Below are 22,094 nucleotides of genomic sequence, written 5' to 3' on the forward strand. Positions count from 1 at the left end.
AAACGCTTGAGTATTAAAATAATACTTGAGTATTTCAGTGCTCCAGACCAAAAAAAAAAAAAAGTTCCTTACCATATTAGCTCCAGATCTGAAAAAAAACAGCAGCTATAATTTTTGCTTGCAACAAGCAAGGTTATTAAATCACTGAAACACATAGCATTCACTTACAGTATTGAGATTCTATGCTAACTTAGGTAATAAAATCATAACGTGATCGTAACATGAATTTAACATTGTGACTCATAAAATAGCACCTAATTCAGCTCTAATTGAAGGACATGAACTAGTTTCTCTTCTGTGATAGCACTCTTTTAAAAGGGCATTAATTTGCAAATATTAACATATTTAATTTAAGGCAAGATAATTTTGTTGGGCAATTACTAGTTTGTGTTGAGGGCAGGACGTGTGTTTGTCATTTCAGTTCCATGTCAGCAGTCACATGAACTGGACCTACCTACAACATTTGCTGGGCCCAGGACCTAGAAATCGTAGCACCAGTCACTGCAGAGGTTTCTTAACCTATGAACTACAGGCACCACAAGGACAAAGTGAGTGCATAAATCTCATCTCTGCACAGAATAAAACCCATCTCTGTGCAGCAAAAAGTCTTAAGTGAACTATTCACATATAACAGAGATGCTGCTTTCAGGACCTCCATCTTGTAAGCAACTCACACACTCAAAATAAAAATTTGAAGATAAAACAATGGTATGATTTAGGAAGCTAATCACTAGTCATTAAGGAGATTTACATTTTCTTCAGAATAAGCATTATCCCCCAGCTGGTTATTAAACAGCTCGTTTAATAACTCAAATTAGAGTATCTAATACCTACTGTACAACAGAACTTACCCATCACAGACTTCTTTTATGATTGAAGACAGTGGCTTTTTCTGATCAAAGGGAAAAAAAATGTATGTATCAGCGAATGGAACAACCACAAACTGTTAGAATATGTTTCCAAAAGTAGTGATTACAAACAACAAGATAGCAGTATTTCATTTTCTATTTAATATACCTTCATCATATAAATTCATATAAATTCATTTTCCTTGATAGCACTGAGATTTTTTTTGGGTATTCTGGCCAGCAAGTCTATAAAGACTGAAGACAATGCTATGCAATGATGATTTTTTTTTTCCAAATTTGGCATTCCCAGTCGTTTCTGTCAATTTTAACGCATACAGCATCAACTGAGCTTGCAGAAGCAGTAGAGAGGGGGAGCAGAGAGTCTTTTGCATACGCTGCATTGCATTATGCAAAAGAAAAAGAAAATTCAAATATCAGCATCAGCATTTTCCTGGAATGACACCTGAAGCAACAAGATATTCTGTTTTGGGGTTTTTTTTTAGCTTCTTTTCCTGCTGCCAGGTAATAGTCAGACGTTAGCAAAAAAACTCCCCCAAAGATGCCCGTGCAGCTCCTCCACTGCGAAAGCATCAGCTGAAAGGTGTTAGGATTCCAGATCAGTATCGGTTCTGCTTTATCCTCTGCATCTGCAAGCATTTGGACTGACTGAAAACAGTTCTAGTTTGGGTCCCAAAATAGTAGTCCAGTCTCACCCGGCGATGTTGCAACACTCTCAACACTGCTGTAAATACAGGTCACACACATGAGCACCCATAGAAGACGAGTGCAAAGAAAAACCAAACATATCTTGACCCCCAGCTTGGATGAAGTTGTAGGGCAAGAGGGGACAGAGCACAGCTCCCTTTCACATGGCTGCCGGACCTTTCCCTCACTGCTGCCGCAGGTGACTGCCGGGAGCACCACATAGAGCTGCTGCTTCCCAGAAACTGCCCAGCTCACCCAGGCAGAGCAAGAGCCTCAGCTTTACTTTCAGCAAGCTGAGCTCACTGAGTTCCTTTTTATTTTAAAAATATAAAGGCATAAACCAACTCTGCTCTCAAAAGCAGCAGTCTTCCTTCAATGATTACAGATTTTTTAAAAATCATGTAGGGAAAGTGACAGGGCAGCAGGGGAACTTTGGGGCAGGGCATGCTATGGGGAGGGGGAAGTCATTTTCCACTTGGATTTGTTGCTTGAACCACATCACTGCGCAGAGAGGAAACCAGAGATGCTAATATGAGTTGCCAGGTCAGGTATAAGGAGGGATTTTGGATATCAACAGCCAAGTCAAATAAGACAGTTTAGAACAGGCAAAATGTAATACAAGATCCCCTGAATCACATGTGAATTAAAGCGTATGCTGAAAGGAGCCATCCCATCCCCCCTTGCCATGGCTCCCAAGCTCGTGCTTCCGTCCTTCCTCTTTCAGTGCCATTCCTGCTTGCATGCAAGCACCCATATGAGCTGCACCAAGAAACTCAATCAAAATAAGAACTGATCTAGCAAAAAATGAAAGCAAAGAACAGTTTTCCACTGGCTCAATTTCCTCATCCGACTCACTGTGCGCCTAAATGAACAGCAAATGGCTGCATGTGACAAAAAGGGGCAGAAAAGGTGTGTGGCTGGCCCTCTCTGCAGCAACCAACAAGCTCCTTCCCGGCAGCTTCGCTCTCCTCCGTCCTCCCCAGCCGGGCTGTGACCCTCCTCAGGCAGCAGAGCCGGGGAAGGAAGCGCTTTCCACCTTCCCAGGTTTTCAGCCTCATCAGCTCCTTGGTCTGGTTTGCTGTGGCATTTACAGGGCTGCTCTGACCCCACTGCTGCCCCCTCCCAAGGGCATTTGTAGCTCTAAGTACTTCCTCCCCTTCTACACTCATATTGAGAAGAAGACACACAGGAGAGTAAATCACATCTCCTTGCTGCAAAGAGATTTAAAAAAAAAAAGGGAGAGACAGAGCCATCCGACACCCTAAATGAGCAACCCCAGCTCTCTGCCCCTCTAGGCAAACGAAGCCCTCGAGGCAGGAGCAGGAGCTTGAGGGGCTCCCAGCCAGATGCCACCGGCACAACGCAGAGCTCCGCGTGCGGCTTCCTCTTCCCTTCTTCCGATGCTAGCGCAGGCCCTTCCCCTCTATTTGACTATTTTGACAAAACTTGCATCTAAGATTTTAGGTCCTTTTTCAAGGTAAGTTGAGATCAGCTAACATTAAAAACAAACCAGGGACGAAAAAGCATATTAGCCTTCCCCTTTCCCTGCCTTGAGGAAATCAAGGCAAAAAGACTCTGCAGCAATGCTAAATGGCAATTATAGTTCAAACAGTGGAAAGATCTCATACAATTACTTTCAGAATCAGGATTTGGTTACTTCTGAATCTTTCACTCCATCAGCTTTCAGATCTCTTCTCAATTTATCAACCTAACAGACTTACCCCCTTTCTTTGCCTTACTATATGGTATTTGAAATGGAAAACTTAGAAGAAAACAATGAAAAATAAACACAGACCAAGTAGAGGCTGTAAATGCAGAGTTAAAAAGAAATGAAGGATAATAAATAGTAACAATTATAATAAACACAGACAGCCTTCCATAGTGCTGCTTTGTCCTCCTGTGACATTACAGCTACAGCAGAGGAGTGATAAAGAGACTGAAGTGCAACCCAGCTCACAGAAAGAGAATGAAAGAAAAAAGAAGTAGAGCCACACAGCTCCTCTGGGACACAAAGCTGGCAATTAGCCACTTGATACCACTGATGTGAGCTTTACAAATCAACAAACTGAAATAAATACCGCTGGGATCCTAACAAGCTCCTGCTCCTAGCAGTCCTGGGGGCTGCATTCCCCCCTGCAAACAGGTCTCTGGACAAAACTCGCTGCCCTTTCCCAGAGGGTGGGTGGGTTGTCACCAGCAGGAAGAGCTCTAAGAGAGAGGCTGCTGAAACGGCCTGGGCAGTGCCAGGCAGGACAGGGCAGCCTCACGCAGCCCCGGTGCCTCTCCCGGGCCCGGGTGCCTCTCCTGCGGCCCCAGTGCCCCTGGGCCAGCGCCCACTTCCCTCCTGCCGCACGAGCTGCGAGCCCCGGAGAGATGTCCTCAGCGTCCTGCTACTGAAGGCTGCAAGGAAAAGAGCAGAGCTTGGAGCAACAGTGACACGGCACTGCTATTTGTTTTATAGATAGTAATGCATCAGTGCTAGCAAATAAATAGAAGGAAATCATTTTTCTTTTGACTCCCTGAAAGAGGAGATAAAAGTCTCCTTCCATTCTCTGCAGAGTAAATCCACTCTGCAGGACATTCGAAGATGGTAAGTTTTCTTGCCTAGCTGTAAATATTTGCCTGATATCAAGGAGAAAGGACTCAGTGCTTTTGTTATCTCAATCCTCACACAATCATTTTTATGGAATAAAATTCTCGGTGCATTTCCAGTTCTTAAAAACAAATCCACGTTATTACTCCATGTGCTTCAAAGACCTCCATACAATTGGACAGTCCAAAAATCTTTCCATTTTTTCTTTACTAAGATTAGCAGTTTGTGCTAGTGCTTTTTTGTCTTTATGTCCTTTTCTGTTCTAGCAGAAATGAAATATGTGCTTTTACACACGCCAAGATGCTCATTTAATGATTTAGCAGAGGGGAAAGGGGGGAAAAAATCTATCAAGCTGTAGTTTTAGTCCATGAAATAATGCAGACCAAAGTAAATCTTATGCTCGCTGCAGAAGACAAACCCATTAGCTAACATATTTGAGACACCTGCACTGAACAGAGTGGTTAGGATAAGGATATGTTCTGATAACAGAAATGAAATGAAAGACCATAACAGGTCATTACAACCTCCTGACCGTTGTAGATCTGTGAATAATTACACATGTGGGCAACCCCATGACTGACACCAACCACAGGCAATGTGAGAGCTGATGTGAACTTACACATCCAGAAATCTAAAGCCAGTTAGTATAGGTGTCTGAAACACCGACCGAGTCTAGCCCCGACAACATGCGCCATGCAGTAATATCCTGCTCCCTTTTTCCTCATCATTTCTGCACTTCTCTACCTGTCTCTCCTGACATCTCCAGGTGCATCTTGGCACACAGGTCTGTCTCACCCTTAGTCTGCTTGAGTACTTCCCTTGGCACACTGCAGGAGGTAGCTGTTTGGGCAGTATTTTGTACCACTTCTGAAGTAACGTGCAGAGCAGACCCTGAAATTTCCCACTCTCTGATATTTTTTCATCACTCTCAGTGCTTCATGAGTACAACTTGTGGTCCTCAGGCACAGGCAGGCAAGTCCAGGCTTTGCGAACTCACAACGCCGTTTTCTTCCAGGGAAACAGTGGGATGAGCAAAAGAAGTTAAAAACGTCCAACCTGGCAATATTAACAGAAGCATAAGCCCAGTTCAAGCCCCAGTACACTCGTCTGGGTGCATTAACCTAAGACAAATAAAACGTATGTATGCCTGGGTTTGTGGAGCCTAAAGAAGATAAAAATCTAGGTCTGGGTACAGGTCTGTGTTCTGTATACAGTATAGATACCTCGACTATATTGTACCTGGAGCTTAGAGGCAGGTTTTCTTTAAGCCAAGGATGAATACCTTTGCTAGCAAAGGTTCATTCCTTTTTCCTGTGGTTGTTTTTGAGAATGACTGGGGGTGGCAGTTTCCCTGGCTGACACCTTTCATCACAACAGAATTAATAAGAAAAGCCTTAACCCTTGCTGAAGTTGAGCCTATCACAGAGAAACAGCAGATGCAGCACATCTGTTGGAGAGCAGAAAACAGCCAGAGTGTAAAACAGAGTTCTGTTGCTGATTTGTACATCTGCCAAAAAGACAGACTCAACATAATAAATACACCATTCTGTCTATAATTAATGCTACCATTACACTAATAAATCTTGCAGTGCAAAAGTCATTTTTATGGCTATTATAAAACAGAAAGGGACCTCTTTTTACCATCAGTAGAAGCTTCATCTGTTACTGTCTCATAAGGGCTACAGAGACAGAAGCAGGACTGTTCAGTGGTGAGCACACCAGGCACCATGACACCTGGGTCCTTGACTTACTACTTTGCCACAGTTTTCTCATGGCGTAAGAGACAAGGCCTTCCCCTCATGGGAGGAGGAAGGTATTAGGTTGCTTTGGTTGTTAGTCACCCCAGTCTGCCTTTCCCGCTCCGAATCACGGCTACCGGCTCTCTCCATTGACTACAGTGGAGCATATGTGAGATCAGGCTCTTTAACTAGGCAATGGGTATCTAAAATAGGGGGAACTGGAGCTCCCTGGCTCATGGATGCTCTGGAGGGGACGATCACATGAAGAATAGGGAGGGTATTCCAATACTTCAGCAACAAAGACCGTAGAAAGGGCAAGGCCGGCTCTACACTGCAGGATCTCTCGGTGCAGCAGCACGACCTGTGGCAGGAGAATCACTCACACCCAAATCCGCAGGCAAAACCCGCACTGCAAATGCAGCTTGCTGATGGGAGAGAGCTTTTATTGGCTTGGTTTATATCCCTGAAGGTGGCAGTTTCAATAGGGCATGAGAAAAACTCTGCTGTAAATATAGCTGCAGGGGTTCTGCAGGGCAGACAGAACTTGAGGAAGACTCTGTGCTTGTTCATTTCCTCCTCTTCTTCAGCCTCAGCTGCAGTTTCCTCTCGGCTACCCCTTCCCCCTTGCCAAAACATCCTCAGTCCTAAATCTGCATTTCCCTAGATACTTCATTGCCCCGGAGAGCACATGTTCAGGATGATAAAGTGACTGTAAAAGAAGGAAGTGGTGTTCCTGAGTGAAATATATTGCCATTAAAACAAACAAAACCCAGAATTTTACAGAAAGCTGTTATACAACTCTTGGTGTCTTAACAAGCCATGTCTCTCCGTTTCCTCAAATATCTTGCAAAGTACCTTGGGCTGCCAAAGAAACCCCCAGCCAGGTACTGGGGGGTACTGAAGGCTTATAAAACATCTAAAGGACACACAGCTCAGTGGATTACAGCACGGGGCGACACAACATCTACTTGCATCACATACTTCTACAAAAGATACAAAAAAGGGCTTTGAGAAGTGTTTCTTCATACAACCACTATGTTACGTGAGCATACTTCTTAAAACTGGTAGAAAAGTCCATAGGTGAAGGTGCCAAAAGCTTGTATTGTGGGATTTTTATTGTTATTCTCTTTTGTATTACAACTCTGAAGTCCTGGAAGGAGGATATAATTAAATTATAAAGTGCTCCTTGATATCCCAGCTGGCCAGAATATGAATGAAACACCTTTTAATAAATTCAGTTGTGTGTAACCCCAGGAATATCACCATTATATAAAACATTTCATTTAAATATACCAGAGCTAATCCTTAAGAGATAAGATTCCTGCTGTTTCTTAGGGGAGATTTATTGTAAGTGTCTGTGCCTCTATACGCATGGGCAGATGCAACAACCTCAGTTTGCCTTCATCTAAAAAATGCCCTAAGTGGAAGCTGTAACAAAAATCAGAACTCCCATCAAAAGGTTCTTGCTAGTGCTATGGTGCTAATAAAAGCACAGCCAGAATTCTCTCTTCACTCTCCTTAAAATAAAAAGAATAAGAAAAGGACAGAATTAATGAAATGTTTCATGTCTTCTTTTTTTACATACTATTCCTAAGCATCCTCTATGTTAAAGGTCAGGAAGACAGTACTTCTGTGGGATCTATTTCAAGTGTCTCCTGATTCAATTTCCACATCTACAAAACTGCATGTAAATGCATCTTAAATGCTTTAACTGATGTTTCCAAAGAGGAAGAAAGCACAAGGCAGAAAGCATAAACATCCATCAGTCCACACCTAAATATCCCCTACTTCTTTCACAACTCGGGACCTCCCTCTACAGCTATTGCATCCTCAATCCATTAAGTTTTGCTGCCTTTCCTGTACTCAAACACTGTATGTCAAAGTTTTTCCTGTACTTTTCAGTGACGAGGTCCCAGCCATGCACCACAGGATGTCAGTTCACAGCCTCAGAAGAGCTCTGACCAAAGAGTCAGAGTGCGGTTTTGGACCAGCCTACAGCCAGACTAATAAAACATAATACTCGTCTATAACGTTGCTCTTTTATCCAGCGTGGCTGCCTGCCACCGGAGCAGAGAACTACTGCAGCTCTCGTGGTGACTGCTCAAACCCTACAGTTCCATAGGAAAGGATATCATATTTTTCATCGCTCGCAGTAATTGAACAATGACTGGTTCATTACACTAACAAAAGCACTATGTATGTATATATGCCAGTGCACTGAATTATAGCCAACCATTAAAACATCTGGATTATTGTTTCCATGGTTATTTTTATTGCTGAAAGGCTTTTTTTTCCCCTTTTCAAAAAAAAAAAAAAGAGAGGCCTTTATTCCAACAAAGAAAATGGTACCTTAAGATAGTGGATATTATTTTCTTTCCGATTCTATTAATAATCCCTGATGGTAATAAAATTGAATGGATTATAAAAAAGTTAAGTATTTTCACTATGATTATATACTGATTAGTGCCTGCTCTCTAAATGCTTTCAGTTTTTTTTTGTTTTGTGAAGTTGAAATACTGACCATTACCAAAAAAAACCCAAATAAATCATAAAATGACTACTAGTCTTTGCTTAAAACATAAAAGGTGGCTTTAAATAAGCCCTACCATCAGTCAACTGGCTCGAGGCAGCCAAGTGACTGCGAGCCTTTGGAAAAGGCAACCTCCTTTGGGCGTTACCTGCCGTGGGTCAGACTCCTGGAGACGCACGACCTGCGAGGGGGCTGCCCCCTTCAAGGAGGATCTCTCCAGCCTGATGGAAAGGGGCTGCTCTAGCAAATGCAGCAGGCAGCACGGGCATTTCCATTAAGCTCACAAGGTGCAATAACACTGGAAATCTTCACAACACTCATACCAAAAAAAAAGCACCAGTAACTCCTGCTACTGCGATACTTTTACAAGACAGTTCATGTAAGGTTTGCAGGTTTGTGGGAGGTAGAAAGCTCTTCCCTCCTTTATCCCCTCAGCTTTTTAGAGGATCGAAGTCCAGGGCCAGAACTAACCCTGGAGAGTGACACTTCATGGAGCAGCCTCCAGTATAAACTGATACCAGAATCCCTTTCTTTTTCACCACTTGAACAATTATGGTGTTTGCTAATACTGCACACATTTAGACTGTGATGCTAGGATGGTATCGGTATACTGTTATTACTGGTGACAGCACTTGCAAAAACCACAGCTATTCTTATTCCACACGCATGGCAGAAATGATATGCCTTTTTTCTTTCTTTAATTAAGCATTTCACAAGCCCTTCTGAACTACGTTTCTCATGGCAGTTTGAGAAACACTGACCCATGGTTCCTTCCAAGTGCTGCATTGCACTTTATTAATATGAAACCACCATTTAAGAGCGCTCCTGTGAATTCTGGTCACTGTACCAAATATGCAAAGCAAAACATAGGGTTTTATTATTACTATTTGCTAATGCAGAGATTCACATCTATTAATTTCATATAGACTAAGTGAACTGGTAGAAAAGAAAATCCAGAGCAAGAAATAGTATGGCCAAGTTTATCCACAGACTGTTCCTTCAGGCAGGAACAGGGCTCACCTCCAACAGTCAGGAAGTTTATCCCCAAGTTTAAACCAATCTATCTGGAGCACACGGTGATAAGACACAGGCACAAGTGGATTTGAATAGTACTACCTAAAACAGTTACTGCCCCAGGATACCTATCCTGTGCTTTTCCTGAATATTGCTTCTCCAGCAACAGGAATGGTAAAGCTGTAAATACACAATAAGACAGAGCAGTACATCTAGATAACCTAAAACTGGCAATGGTTTACTTAAAAACTGATGTTGAAGCAAGAATAAATAACATTTCTGCCTTTTGGACAGAGAAAGTGAGGAAAGGAGAGAGGAGGCCACAGCTCAGGTTTTCTGTGCACAGTCCACACAGTCCTACTCATAACATCTTTTGGAGTTATCAGTCTGAAGTCTGAAAGAAGATTGTAATACACAGTCATCCTGTCTTTTACTTACTGTCCTCCATACTGAACCACCAAAAAGATCCCCATGCAATTTCACACACTTCTTATCTTATTTGTACTCCTTGTCTTTTACAACAGAGGACTTAAAGGCGGAAGGTCATCCTTATTTATCAAGCTTTACTCATTATGAAACCTTTTCAGTAAGGGTCAGTTTTGACCACAAGATTAACATTGACAGCAAGAGTGTATGAAGGTCAAACTACAGAGAGGGGAAAATAAGCGTAGATACTATTTTCCAAATTTCTACCAGAGATTCTACCTCCAGGTGAAGAAGAACTTCTTTCCTGTGAGGGTGACAGAGCCCTGGAACAGGCTGCCCAGAGAGGTTGTGGAGTCTCCTTCTCTGGAGATCTTCAAAACCCGCCTGGATGTCACCCTGTGCCACATGCTCTAGGTGTCCCTGCTGGAGCAGGGGGGTTGGACTAGATGATCTCTAGAGGCCCCTTCCAACCTCCCTTCCAATGGTTGCATTCTGTGATTCTGTGAGATTTGGGGGCAGGAACAAACTCAAATAACAAAACCCAGACATTACAGGACAGAATAAGTGAATTCAGGGAAGTGTGTCTCTCAAGGAGAACACAGAAAAGCACATAATGTACATTACCTTGCTCATCCTCTAAAATGAGCGGTAATAAGTACAGCAAACAGGCAGTTGCTAGGTTTAATGTGACTTAATGAGTCCTACCTGAGAAGAGAGGAGCTGTAACTAATATGCAATTTTCCCCTCCTTGTTTAAAGCATCTTTCCAGGAAGAAGCACTTGCAAAACATGAAACAGCATATTTCAATGAATGAGAAATGCTGGCAACAGTCTGGCTCAAGCAAAGCATTTCATTATATATTAATTGCACAGGCAAAGAGTCTCCTTAACTCAGCAAGGGTAATTTTCTGTGCTTAAAGTTAAAACCATCAAGGACGAACCCAGGTCACCAATCCTACAGAAATGTAATGCAAAGTATCAACTAAAAAAGGTTGGTGCTTCACAAAGCTCAGCTTGCATGAAATAAGCTTGAACAGAAAGTTTTTAATGCAAAACTTACTAACATTTAATGGAAAAAAATACTTTCCAACTATTTCCAGGTTCAACACCTTTCAATATACCACAGTCAATTGCTGTGGCTTTGCAGTGACAATTCCTCGCTTTGACAGTATTTTCTTTTCTTCATTGCTGACAAAAATATGCACATACACAGCAGGTGACATGGGTTACTGTGCAAATGCAAACAGAAAACTGCCAGCAAGCATATATAACAGGCAACCTGAAAAATAACAATTTTTCTCTAATCTCTTACATGGAATTTTTAGTTCCATATTCAGAGCAGCCTTGGTACACTGAAAGATAAAGAACGTACGGTACACTGCAATGAGGTTTGATGTGCTAAACAATCCTACAATGCTGTCCTTTTAAATACTGCTTATCTTGTTAGTAAGTGATTATGGAAGGAAGAAAAGGGTAAATCGGAGCTTTTAGAGTTTTCTGAATGACATGTCAGATGGTGCTTCAACGAGCAGGCCCCACCTGGTAGACAGGCACTGTGCTCTTTGGCTGCAGAGTTTGATCAATGGGCAGGACATTTCTCTTCTCTCCCTCCCTTTCCCTTCCTCTCCTTTATCTTCTCGTAGAGCACAAGCTATCTGAGGTATGAATCATATTCTCTCACTAGAGCTCTTCAACTAAATAGATGTTTAAAGGGAACAGATTGGGGAAAACTTAGCATTACATGAACCAAGAGCAGAGCTGTACACTTACACGTGTGTATCACCCTGTGCTGTCTCAGGGTTCATTCCCCCACTTCCCTCATCCCCATCCTGGGCAAACGTGCAGGTCTGTGTGAACGCTTACTCAAAAGGGATGCTGCTTTGCCATCGTTGTTTCTTGTTGGCATGTCTGTGCCTTCCATGCTAGAAAGGGAAGGGACGAGGCTCCCAACCCTTACTCCCTTGCCTCCCCACACATCACTAGTAAGGCTACTGTTCACTTTAACAGGCTTGGGGAAGCTGCAGATAACTTGTTTTTCCTCTCAGGCTGGGTTTGAAGAGCTCTACACCATGTAAGCCAGCCTTGCTCCTCCTTGTCCCCTCTAACCTTGTATCATAAAAACAAGGTTCCACAGCAGCAAGTATTGTATTAGATAAGGCCTGAGTTTTGTTTGGAGAATTACTTTAAGCCCTTTTATAAATTAAAAGCGCAAACGTTTTTGGTATTATTTTACTGCTGCTTGAAAAGGAGTTGAATAATACTTTTTCATTTTTGTCCTCACTGTTCTTGATAGCAGTGAGCTGTTGTTCCTCATGACTAACATACGTCCTTCCCTGAGCACAGTGTGCACCATGTCTACCATTTGTTATATAAGAAGAAAAAAGGAAAACATTTTTCACTCCAGAAGGCAAAAGATTTGTATCTATAAAGATATGCTTACCAAAAATTTTTGGCAAATGAAAACAGAGAACCTTGGCAGGTCTGTAAACCAATCCATAAAGTGCTAAACACTGCGAGCAACCCTTTCTTCTATAGGGAGTTTTGGGCTCTGTGTGCCTGAAAATCCGACTGCTGCTACTGCAGCCATTCTCCAGTCTCATGTATCTCCCAAGTTTACACAGCCTCAGGGGAACTAGCCAGCAGTGATACACTGCGTGACGAAATTAGGACTCCACTTCAGGAAAATGTTTTCTGCATAAATTTTAAATTTTCTGCCCTCCATCAGAACTTTGTAATGTTCTCAGTCACCAGATGGATCGGGATCGAGGCGCTATTACCTGCGTGCAGGACCTCCTTTGCTCTATACAGTATTTACTAGAATAATAATTCTGTGCAGGTATCATGGAGTGAGATGTCAATAAATTATAAGATGTTTAATATTAAAAAGGTTTCTTTTAATATCAATGTTTATGCCACAAACAATCTCAGATAAGTCCAAAGCATAACGCATGGCACTTGTATAACTTAAATTGTTCTCCTCCCTGTATATGTCCTACAACGAGTTTTTAGTCCATAAATCTGCGTTTGTTAGCTCCTCATACCGTCCCAGATCAGTTTTGTTCATGTGGCCTTTACGTTAGGACTAACCACCTGCCCCAGACTACCCATGAGATACATCTGTATGGAAAACATAAATTCTCCTGCTCCTGGATACCACTGCTCAAGTTCCCGAATCAGACCTTGCTGCAGCCATTCAGGGATCATACTACAAATAAAAGGTACTAGCTGCAAAGATTTGAAAAGACTTTACACCAAGAGGTAACAACATTGCCACAATTTTACAGTTGAACAAACTAAGGCACAAAGACATTAAGTGGGTCACACATGCAACAAACACCTTATTGAAGCAGCTTTAAAAAAAAAAAAAAGGCACCTCCCCGCCCCTCTAGCTAAGCACATCAAAAATATTCAGCACAGAAACAGAGGAAGAGGGTTACACCCTTCATAAAACCACCTTTTTTCTCAGCATACATACTCACAGCAACATCAACATCAATGCAGGCACCCAGAGGAACTCGTGTACAGGTGGGCACGCGGGGGCACTTACTTGATCGATTTCCATCAACTTGGGGAAGGCACCTGGCCATTCTATCGCCACCTTCACTATATCAGCAGGAGGGGGCATCGCGACGCTGCTTCTCTTCGGAGCCGGGAAAACTGGACACTAAACACTGCAGAGAGCTTCCCTCATTCACACCTGCAGGGAGGAGGAAAAAAAAAATCATACAGCAGTTCAGAGCGAACTCTAACATTGCTGGTTCATTTCCTATATTTTTGCCTGGCTGGGCAGGTGCACGGATATCTGCGCGTGTTGGTATGTGCGAGAGCAGGGGAATCACACATATTCCAGAAGCAAACACAGGACACACTGCCACAACACACTGCACAGCTAGACGCTCTGCTAGGAAGATGGCTGAAGCATTGGAATGTACGGTGAATAATAGTCATGCATTAGATTTAAATAGAGAAACTATTTTTAAATATTATTGAACACGCCGGTGGGCAAAAGCAACAAACTAGAGGAAGCTCCTGTTACAGTGTCATTCCCGGAGTCCCAGGGAACACGACTGAATCGGCGAGAGCTGGAGCTCGGGTCTCCAGAAGAAGAGATTGCTCAGGAAGTTATGGCCAGGAAACACTGTTCCTTTTAACTCTAGCAATGATCTTCGATGTGTTCACAAATAGATCACTGCACTATAGCAACCGGGATGTCAGGAAGAAGGCAGAACACACAGCAGTTTCCACATATACACACACATACTTCCTCACCTAGCTGATTCAGAGAAACCCGTATATAAATACTTCTATTTTTTTATGGCAAACCTCAGATTTGAATTCTCACGGATACAATATACATTTCGAGTGATGCAACCAGACAGCTACATAAAGCATCACAGTTCTGCATGAGTATTAGTATCAGCAGCATCTTACATTAGGCAACGCAGGTTGTGAATTTGGGGTAATTTGGGGAGAGGAAGAGGGCAGAGCCAAGTCCTCAAGTCCTGCAGAATTTAAGTTCTGTCTCTTCCTGCTCCTGGAAGTTTGCAACCTCGCAATAGCAACAAATACTTTTCAACAGAAGGCAGACTGAGCTCCCCCACGTGCCCCTCTCAGCTTGGGGGTAGCAGGACACTTTCTGGAACAGCAAAGCTCTCCCGATCCCACACAGAGCAGCCCACGCACCCTCCTGCAGCCCCACAGCCCGGCTCGCTTTACCAAGCCCTCCATTTAGGGCCTCCATTCGCCACAGGTCCTGCCGAGACCAAATGAGGCGCTGTCACGTGCGCCAAAACGAAAGGACCCGTACACGTCCCGAGAGGGGCAGCCCCACGGCTCAGCAGAAAGGAGAAGGAAGTGGTGAAGGCAGGGACTCGTGCTCGCGCGCTTGCACATACGCGCTGAGGAAAGATACAAATAGACAGAGTATGTCAGGCATTCACACACCACAAGCAAGTACAAAGAAAGAGGAGACGCTAACCATCCCTAGCAGAGGCTTCATGAACAGCCTAACCCAGTCTACCTGCAGTCTCCAGTTGCTCAAATGAGCCTAAGCAAAACAATGCAATCACCCCTTTATCAAGAAACGGGGTACAGTCATGTCCTACCTAGCAATGGGTGTTAGCTCAGCCTTCAGAAATGCAGAAAAAGCGGGGTCCTCCGTGTTTGCCAGCGCTGCTATATTCCGCACGGCGCTGCGAGCATATTCTGACAAGGCATTTTATGAACTTTAACACTGCAGCGGTTCCTTCCAGCAGCGGCAGCGCGGATGCTGAGAGGTGCGCGTGGCACCGCAAAGCAGAGGGCAAGGCCGTGACGAACCACCACGTCTTAACTGGCTGCTTAATTGGCTGCAGGAAATGCCCGGAAAGGCACAATCACACGATTAAGAAATGTAGTGATACTTTCTACATTGGTAGGCAAACAGAAGCATTCAGAAGACATTACAGAGACCAGGATTAAGCACAACCAAGACACACAAGTGGTTTAGAAGAGCCAGGCACCTGCCTTTGCCTGCAGTTTCCCACTGCAGCGTGAGCGGGTGACAGGCTCCTCCATGCCTCCCCTACCACCATCTCCCGCTCCCACCAGCTGCATCTCCTGCACACACAGCACACCGAGACCAGACTCGGCCCCATCACCCCAGCAGAACAGGCTTTGCTGCTGCCTCTTCTGCCATACTCAAAGTCCAGCAGCTTCTCGGGGCAGCGCAGCTTGGCGCAGGAGGAGGACGCCAGGCTTGCCGGCAGCAACAAGCTGCTAATCCACCTCGACAGTAAAATGAAACCGAGACCTCAGCGCACATGTTGGGGGTGGTTTACAGGCCCTCCAGGGCTCTCTTCCCTCTGCCGTTTTGCTCCCACTCTTGCAGCGAGGGTATTTCCCACCTCGCACCTCTGCAGCAGGAACAGCCCTCGGTCATCAGTAGCGGCGGCTTTGTCGTAGTGAACTGCAGTGGCCAAGATGCGCTGCCTCACCCCGTGTGTGGCTGATGGACAAGCAAGGAACCACCAGGAACACGGACACTGCGAGCTGGCAGTAACCTGGACTAGCGGATGGCATTTATTGGCCGTAAACTGAAAAGAACAGCAGTTTCTGCCAGGCAGGTTTGGTTTAAATTTGTCTCAGATGACTGAAGTCAACCGCTTTACTTTCCCACATCTGCCCTTCCACATGTGTCTTTTTAGTTCTTTTTTAATTAAAACTACACAAATGACCTGTGTGCTACATGCAGCAAGAGATAGGAAGAAGGCCTATAAAAAGTCATACAGCAAGGGAGGCAAAGGGAAGGTAACTCCCACTCCAGTACTGCCTCCAGGAGCTCAGCTAACTAAAACTGGCTAGGAATGACACAAAAACTTCAATTCACAACTACTGACCATGAAGCAACACCAGATAGTCAACACCAGAACACCAAAAAATATTTGCAGAAAACTCCCACTATCGCAAACGCACATGGGCATTAACCCTCATTTTGCTTTAGTGAGCTGTGATCCATCTTAAAATCTCATGTAGGAAGAAAGAAATGGCTTTAAGAACAAACAGTCAGTGAAACTTGACTGGAAGTTAATCAAATTCAGCATGCCAATGCATGGTACAAGAGAGTGATGCCATAAAATTCAGAAGACAATTTCAGTGTAACTTCTTTTTCTTTAATACACAGAGACTAGCAAGAAAGATCTCCTGTACAATTATATTTGTGATTATATGTGTGTGTTTCATGAAACAGTTTTATGAAAAGTGGCATATCTTTAGCTAATAGAGATGGGCGTGGATCAACTCCTCTCATTGGGAGAAGACCAACTCTGAACTACCACAGCGTCACCTGAAAGCTGAGAGGGGAACACAAGAGTCTCATGACAAGTTTCCTTTCTTTGTGCTTCTCAGTGGACAAACATCCTAGTCAAATGTGCTCAGACTTGTTTTTCTGGCTTTTATCCTTATGAATGCAGGATCTAAAAGATAACTGGCTTCCACCCACCTATGGGGCAATGCCAATAAATAATACTTTTTTTAGAGCAAAATAGATGCTCAGTCATCATCATCAAACTATGATCTCAAAGAGACTTCTGCAACCTCCAGGGCTGATCATTATGAATTAACTGCTATTTATTGCTATGGCAATGCAATGCGTTAGACAGTGCCCCACATTAACAAGGGACACTGTCGCTGGTGGGAAGTGCTCCCAGTTTAAGAAGTAGCTCTCATGACAGGCAAGAACTAGAACAGAGTTCAACTGCTCTTCACCAAGCTGGCAGCCGTCAAACAGCGAAGAGGCTACGGGCCTCACTAAAGGCCTGGTCGTGCAGTTTTAGTGATTGTGGCTCTCTCCTCTGCTAGGGGGGCTGAGAAGCAGCCGCATGCAGGAGCAACTACTCATTTTAACAATGTTTATTCAAGGTAGACTTGACAGGATGTGTGCGCAAGTGCATGAAGGGGAAGAAGGCTCTGAGGAAAAGGAAGGCCACTCTTATTTTCCCGAGCATGTTTTCAACAGTAACGTGGAGGACACTGAAGCAACTTCCACACTCAGCAGCACAGTATTTTATAGACAACCAGCCAAATCGCCACAAGTGAGTACCCTTTCTTCCTTCAATACAGTTTTCAAAACTATGACAGGTTAGGCGGGTAAGGCACATATCCTGAAAGTTATTTTTATACCACATCCACTATATTCCTTCATTTCAACCGCTCTGTGCAGCTTCCTCCAGTGATCTAAGTCAGAGCAATTAACTTTCAGGTTAGAAATCAGAAGCTCCAATTTAATGCAAAAACACATCAACACAGCCACTCAGGCTCCCAAACTACCTAGCTCATGATTAATTCAGTACATGAGTCAGTAAAACAGTTAATTTCCCCCTTAAATATATAAATATATATGCATTGCACAGCAAAACTGGGATTTATGTATGGAATTAGTTGTAACAGTCAAACACTTAATTTGTTTCTTTCGCAGTTCCACTGGCACTTCCCATGCACTTAAATAACTAATACGTACAGCTACCAGAACACATTGCAAAAAATATATATATATATATAAAATGGTATTCATAACCATAGGAGCGGAAAAATCCAGGCCACAATAAATTGTATGACTAAAAATTATAGTCCTACATGCAAGCAGTAGCCAGTGAAAGCACATTTTTTCTACAGAGGAGGAAAAATATACGTCTGCCCAAACAGTAGGCCGGCTCATTTCAGAAGCAGGAAGAGTCAGGAAGCGAATGGTTAAAAACAAGCAAAACCAAACGGCAGGTGCGTTTGAGCAATGTCACGGTAAGCGTCCAGCGCGCGCGGCTCCTGCAGCGCCGGCAGGAGCTGCTCCCTCGGAGCCGGCCGCGCCGCGGCCTTTCCCGGGCGGCCACGGCCGGAGCAGCGCACGAGGAGGGCAGGATGAGGCAGCCCGTCGCTGCCGTGCCCAGCCGCGCACAGACCCACCGTTGAGAGCAGAGGACCCTGCCACCTCCCGGGATCTCGCGCAAGCACTTCCTGTCAAAGCCCATCAGCCTCCCGCGCGGAGCTCCGAGAGGCCCTGGCAAACAGAAACTAGGTGGCAAGTTCAGGTGAAAGGTCCCCCGGGGACCACATCTGATTAACAATTTTAGAAAGATAATCCTGCGCTAGATTAGTATCCCCAAGAGAGTTATTCTGGGCTCTGAGCTGCATGAGTGCACGGGCGAATCTGAGGAGCTGTAAATACATTCTACCCTCTCCGGCGCTGAAGGAAAAGGCAACGCACAGGAGCCAGGGCTGGAGGCAAACTTCGTACGCATAAAAAGGCTTTCACGCTGCCTTCTTCTCTTTGTTATGTGCCCAAGGTTATTCACCTCTGAACTAGACAGAAATCACAGAGGCGCGGCAGACCCATGGCAATAAATCCACAGATGTTTTGCTGCAAATGTAAAGTAAAGCTCTACACGAGCCATAAGAGGAGGACGCTAGTAAAAGAAGGAAAAAAGGGGCCTCTTCCTGAGGAAAAAGGCAACCCAGGGTCTTCTACTCCCATTCAGGAGCCACTGATGCTGCAGCTCAGCTCTTGCAGAGGCCTGACCCTGCAACACAGACTTCCACAGCCTAGAGACATTTCCTACAGGCAGCGTTTCTTTGATGCTGAACCTGCAGCATCGGATCAATACAGCACAATTAGCTCGGGAATACACCACCTACTGCTAAGATAAAAAGAGCCTGGGATCCTCCAGGCTTAAACATCCCAGTTGTCCAAAAACAGGTGTTTTCAGGAATACAGATGCAAAACGAGTGTTTTGTCATCAGCTGATGCCGCACTGAAGAGAGTGATTATTTGTGTGGTTATCACTGGATCAGTTTTAACATACCCATATTCTTTCTTCATAGCTTTACTATAAATATTTTACCTTTCCAGAGGCTTCTTGTTGCTCCATTCCAAGGGAGCATTTTAAATGCTTGGGGTCTCACTGTTTTTGACAGGCCCGCTCTCAAAACATACACTGTTCAAAATCAGAGAGGAAAAAAGGGCTTTAGAGTGTACTTGAAAAGGGGGAAGAAACAAAACAGGATGTACTTACTGTACAAGCAAGCAGATCATTTTGCTTCTACAGCACGTATTTAATACCTCAAAAATTCAGGTATTTCACTTTCCTATGAGTTTCCGGATGAATTCTGCTGCTTCTTGGAAGACTATTCCTTCCACTAAGCAGTTTTTAATTACATATCTATAATCTAGAAAATAGAGAACTGAAAGCTTGGTTTTGATTATTCAAGGCTTCTGAATTTCTGACAATTGGCAAAGATATACTGCTCATGCAGCTAAAGATGCTCTCTTTACTGAAAAGGTTAATATCCAAGATCTTCAAACTAGAGATTGAGAAAGTTCCCTGTTTTGAGAAAGCTCACCCAAGGATTCAAAAGACTATTCCAAGGAAAAGAACTGATTCAAACTTGATGGTCAAAAAAGTAAATTACACTTGACCTGGCAAAGTATGATTTTCAAAGGTATATAAGTATCTGCTCAGCACAATATAAAGGACATGGCAGGTATTAAGCAAGCAAATAGAACCAAACACTAATCAAAATAAAACTTTAAAGCACATTTAAACTCTTCACAATTTATCAGGACTTGCTGCTTAGTTTAGGATTGTATCTTGACATTGGTCTCTGCTCCAGATTGTTCTAAACTGAAACTAGCAGCAAAAAATATCCTTAAATTCAACTGAAGATAATTATCTTTGGGAGAAAGAAAGACAGAAAGACAGACAGACAGACAGACAGAAAGAAAGAAAGAAGAAGAAAGAAAAGAAGAAAGAAAGAAAGAAAGAAAGACAGACAGAAAGAAAAAGAAAGAGAGAGAGAAAGAAAGAAAGAGAGAGAGAGAGAGAAAGAAAGAGAGAGAGAGAGAGAGAGAAAGAAAGAGAGAGAGAGAGAGAAAGAGAGAGAAAGAGAGAGAGAAAGAGAGAGAAAGAGAGAGAGAGAGAAAGAGAGAGAAAGAGAGAGAGAGAGAAAGAGAGAGAGAGAAAGAGAGAAAGAGAGAGAAAGAGAGAAAGAGAGAAAGAGAGAAAGAAGAGAGAAGAGAGAAGAGAGAAAGAGAGAAAGAGAGAAAGAGAGAAAGAGAGAAAGAGAGAAAGAGAGAGAGAAGAAAGAGAGAAAGAGAGAAAGAGAGAAGAGAGAGAAAGGAGAGAAAGAGAGAAGAGAAGAGAGAAAGAGAGAAAGAGAGAGAGAGAGAAAGAGAGAGAGAGAGAAAGAAAGAGAGAAAGAAAGAGAGAAAGAAAGAAAGAGAAATTGGTAGTGAGAAATTAAAAACAACGAAGAAGCAATGTTAAATATGATGACTCAAGAAAAAGGGTTTTTTTCTTTTCTGTTTCTTTAAGACTTTAAATGCTTAAGCCAAGGACACTCCAAAGGGTCTAATGTAACTGGCAGTGCAATAAACTGATTTGAGTCTAGTTCAAAATATGTCAAAGAGGTAGGTAGAGAAGAGAAAGTTCACCTCGAGCTCTGTAATTCAGGAAGGCAGTTTTGAATTTACAAAAGGTCACAGTACTTTCCAGTAGAAGCATGATCTGGCTCTAGCACTTGGGATTTTCCTGGCATTTGGATAAAAAGGGGGGTGAGAAAGAGCACATAGAAGAGCTTCAATACGATAATACTTCACTGCTTTGTTTCGGCAGAGACCAGGTCAAGACAAGGATGACTGGCTGTATCCCAAAGAGGGCAACAGATACAGGAGGGTAAGCTCAAGGTTGGGAAAATGCCAGAGGCAATGTTAAGAATGTAAAAAAAAAAAAAAAAAAAGAGGACTTTTACCCTATCGATGCCTACAACACATACAGAGAAACTAATGGTACAGTCAGGAAGTTAGCAGTCAGAACGGAGGAAGAGAGGGCAACAAAGATGCATGAATGATAAAGGAAACAACCAAGTTAGCTGACAGCACACAGACAGGATGTCTAAGGTTGAAATAAACAGAAAGAGTTTCTAAAGAAATCATCCTGCAAAGAAAAGCACTGTGGAGAAGAAACACACACGGATCCTCCACAGTGAATGAGCAGAGCAGATGCTCATCATCACACTCATAAGAAGTAAAAGACAAAAGAAAGACTATTTACCATTTACAAGCCTAATAAAAACACAGAAGTCTTTAAACCACCAACTTTTTCCTTTAGGCACTGACACTGCCCTTGGGAAAAAATAAAAATAAAATAAAAAACAAAAACAAGCGAAAAAGTGGAAGACCATCAGTGATCTTGCAGCAGAAAGCGGTTGTACTGATGTGCCCCTACCCATGCTGCTGGGACTTTATGCACATTACTAACTCCACTTCAGAAAATGTACAGAGATGCAAACAAAGCACATGTGGATACACTCACATCCCAGACACAACTACCGAACAACCTGCCCATCCTGCCCGCTGCTTCACTGCCCTGTTGGTTACCTGCTCACCAGGTGCCCCTGCAGGCCTGGATGGAGTTCCTGTTTTCCAGGCATGTCCTGGTCAGGTATCCCCTCCCTCTCAATGATGGCACCCACCGCTGGGTGCTGCCATTTGTAATACAAGTGCTGGAGACATGAGTACCTGAGCAATCCTCCTAATTATTCAGGAAGTTTAACCCTAGGATTACAGAAGACATTTGCCTGTGTATGGAAAGACACAGGCAAAAAGATTCTGAAGAGCACCGCAGCAGAGGTTCAACCAGCTACTCGATAGATACCTGCAGAGGGTGTTTTGGGAGGGTTGAGGGAATCCCAGAAACTGTGCAGAAATAACTG

At 43.5% G+C, this 22,094-nt stretch overlaps 1 protein-coding gene across 3 annotated transcripts in view; it reads right to left on the reverse strand.

The window, feature by feature from the left end:
• ELMO1 (engulfment and cell motility 1) overlaps positions 1-13,594 on the reverse strand; it is a 242,464-nt gene extending 228,870 nt beyond the window's left edge. For 2 of the 3 annotated variants that reach the window (XM_088521091.1, XM_088521090.1), the window contains exons 1-2: positions 13,402-13,594; positions 852-892 (exon numbers count right to left, since the gene is read on the reverse strand). In XM_088521091.1, coding sequence (XP_088377217.1) covers positions 852-892; positions 13,402-13,479 — 119 coding nt within the window. In that variant the 5' untranslated portion in view covers positions 13,480-13,594. The remainder of the gene's footprint in view (positions 1-851; positions 893-13,401) is intronic. The other variant, XM_088521092.1, reaches the window with a different exon arrangement.
• Between the last annotated feature and the right edge of the window lie 8,500 nt (positions 13,595-22,094).

The sequence above is a fragment of the Tinamus guttatus genome, unplaced genomic scaffold (genome assembly GCF_059628265.1).
Source record: "Tinamus guttatus ecotype Peru unplaced genomic scaffold, ASM5962826v1 Tinamus_guttatus_pri_ptg000115l, whole genome shotgun sequence".
Lineage (NCBI taxonomy): Eukaryota > Metazoa > Chordata > Aves > Tinamiformes > Tinamidae > Tinamus > Tinamus guttatus.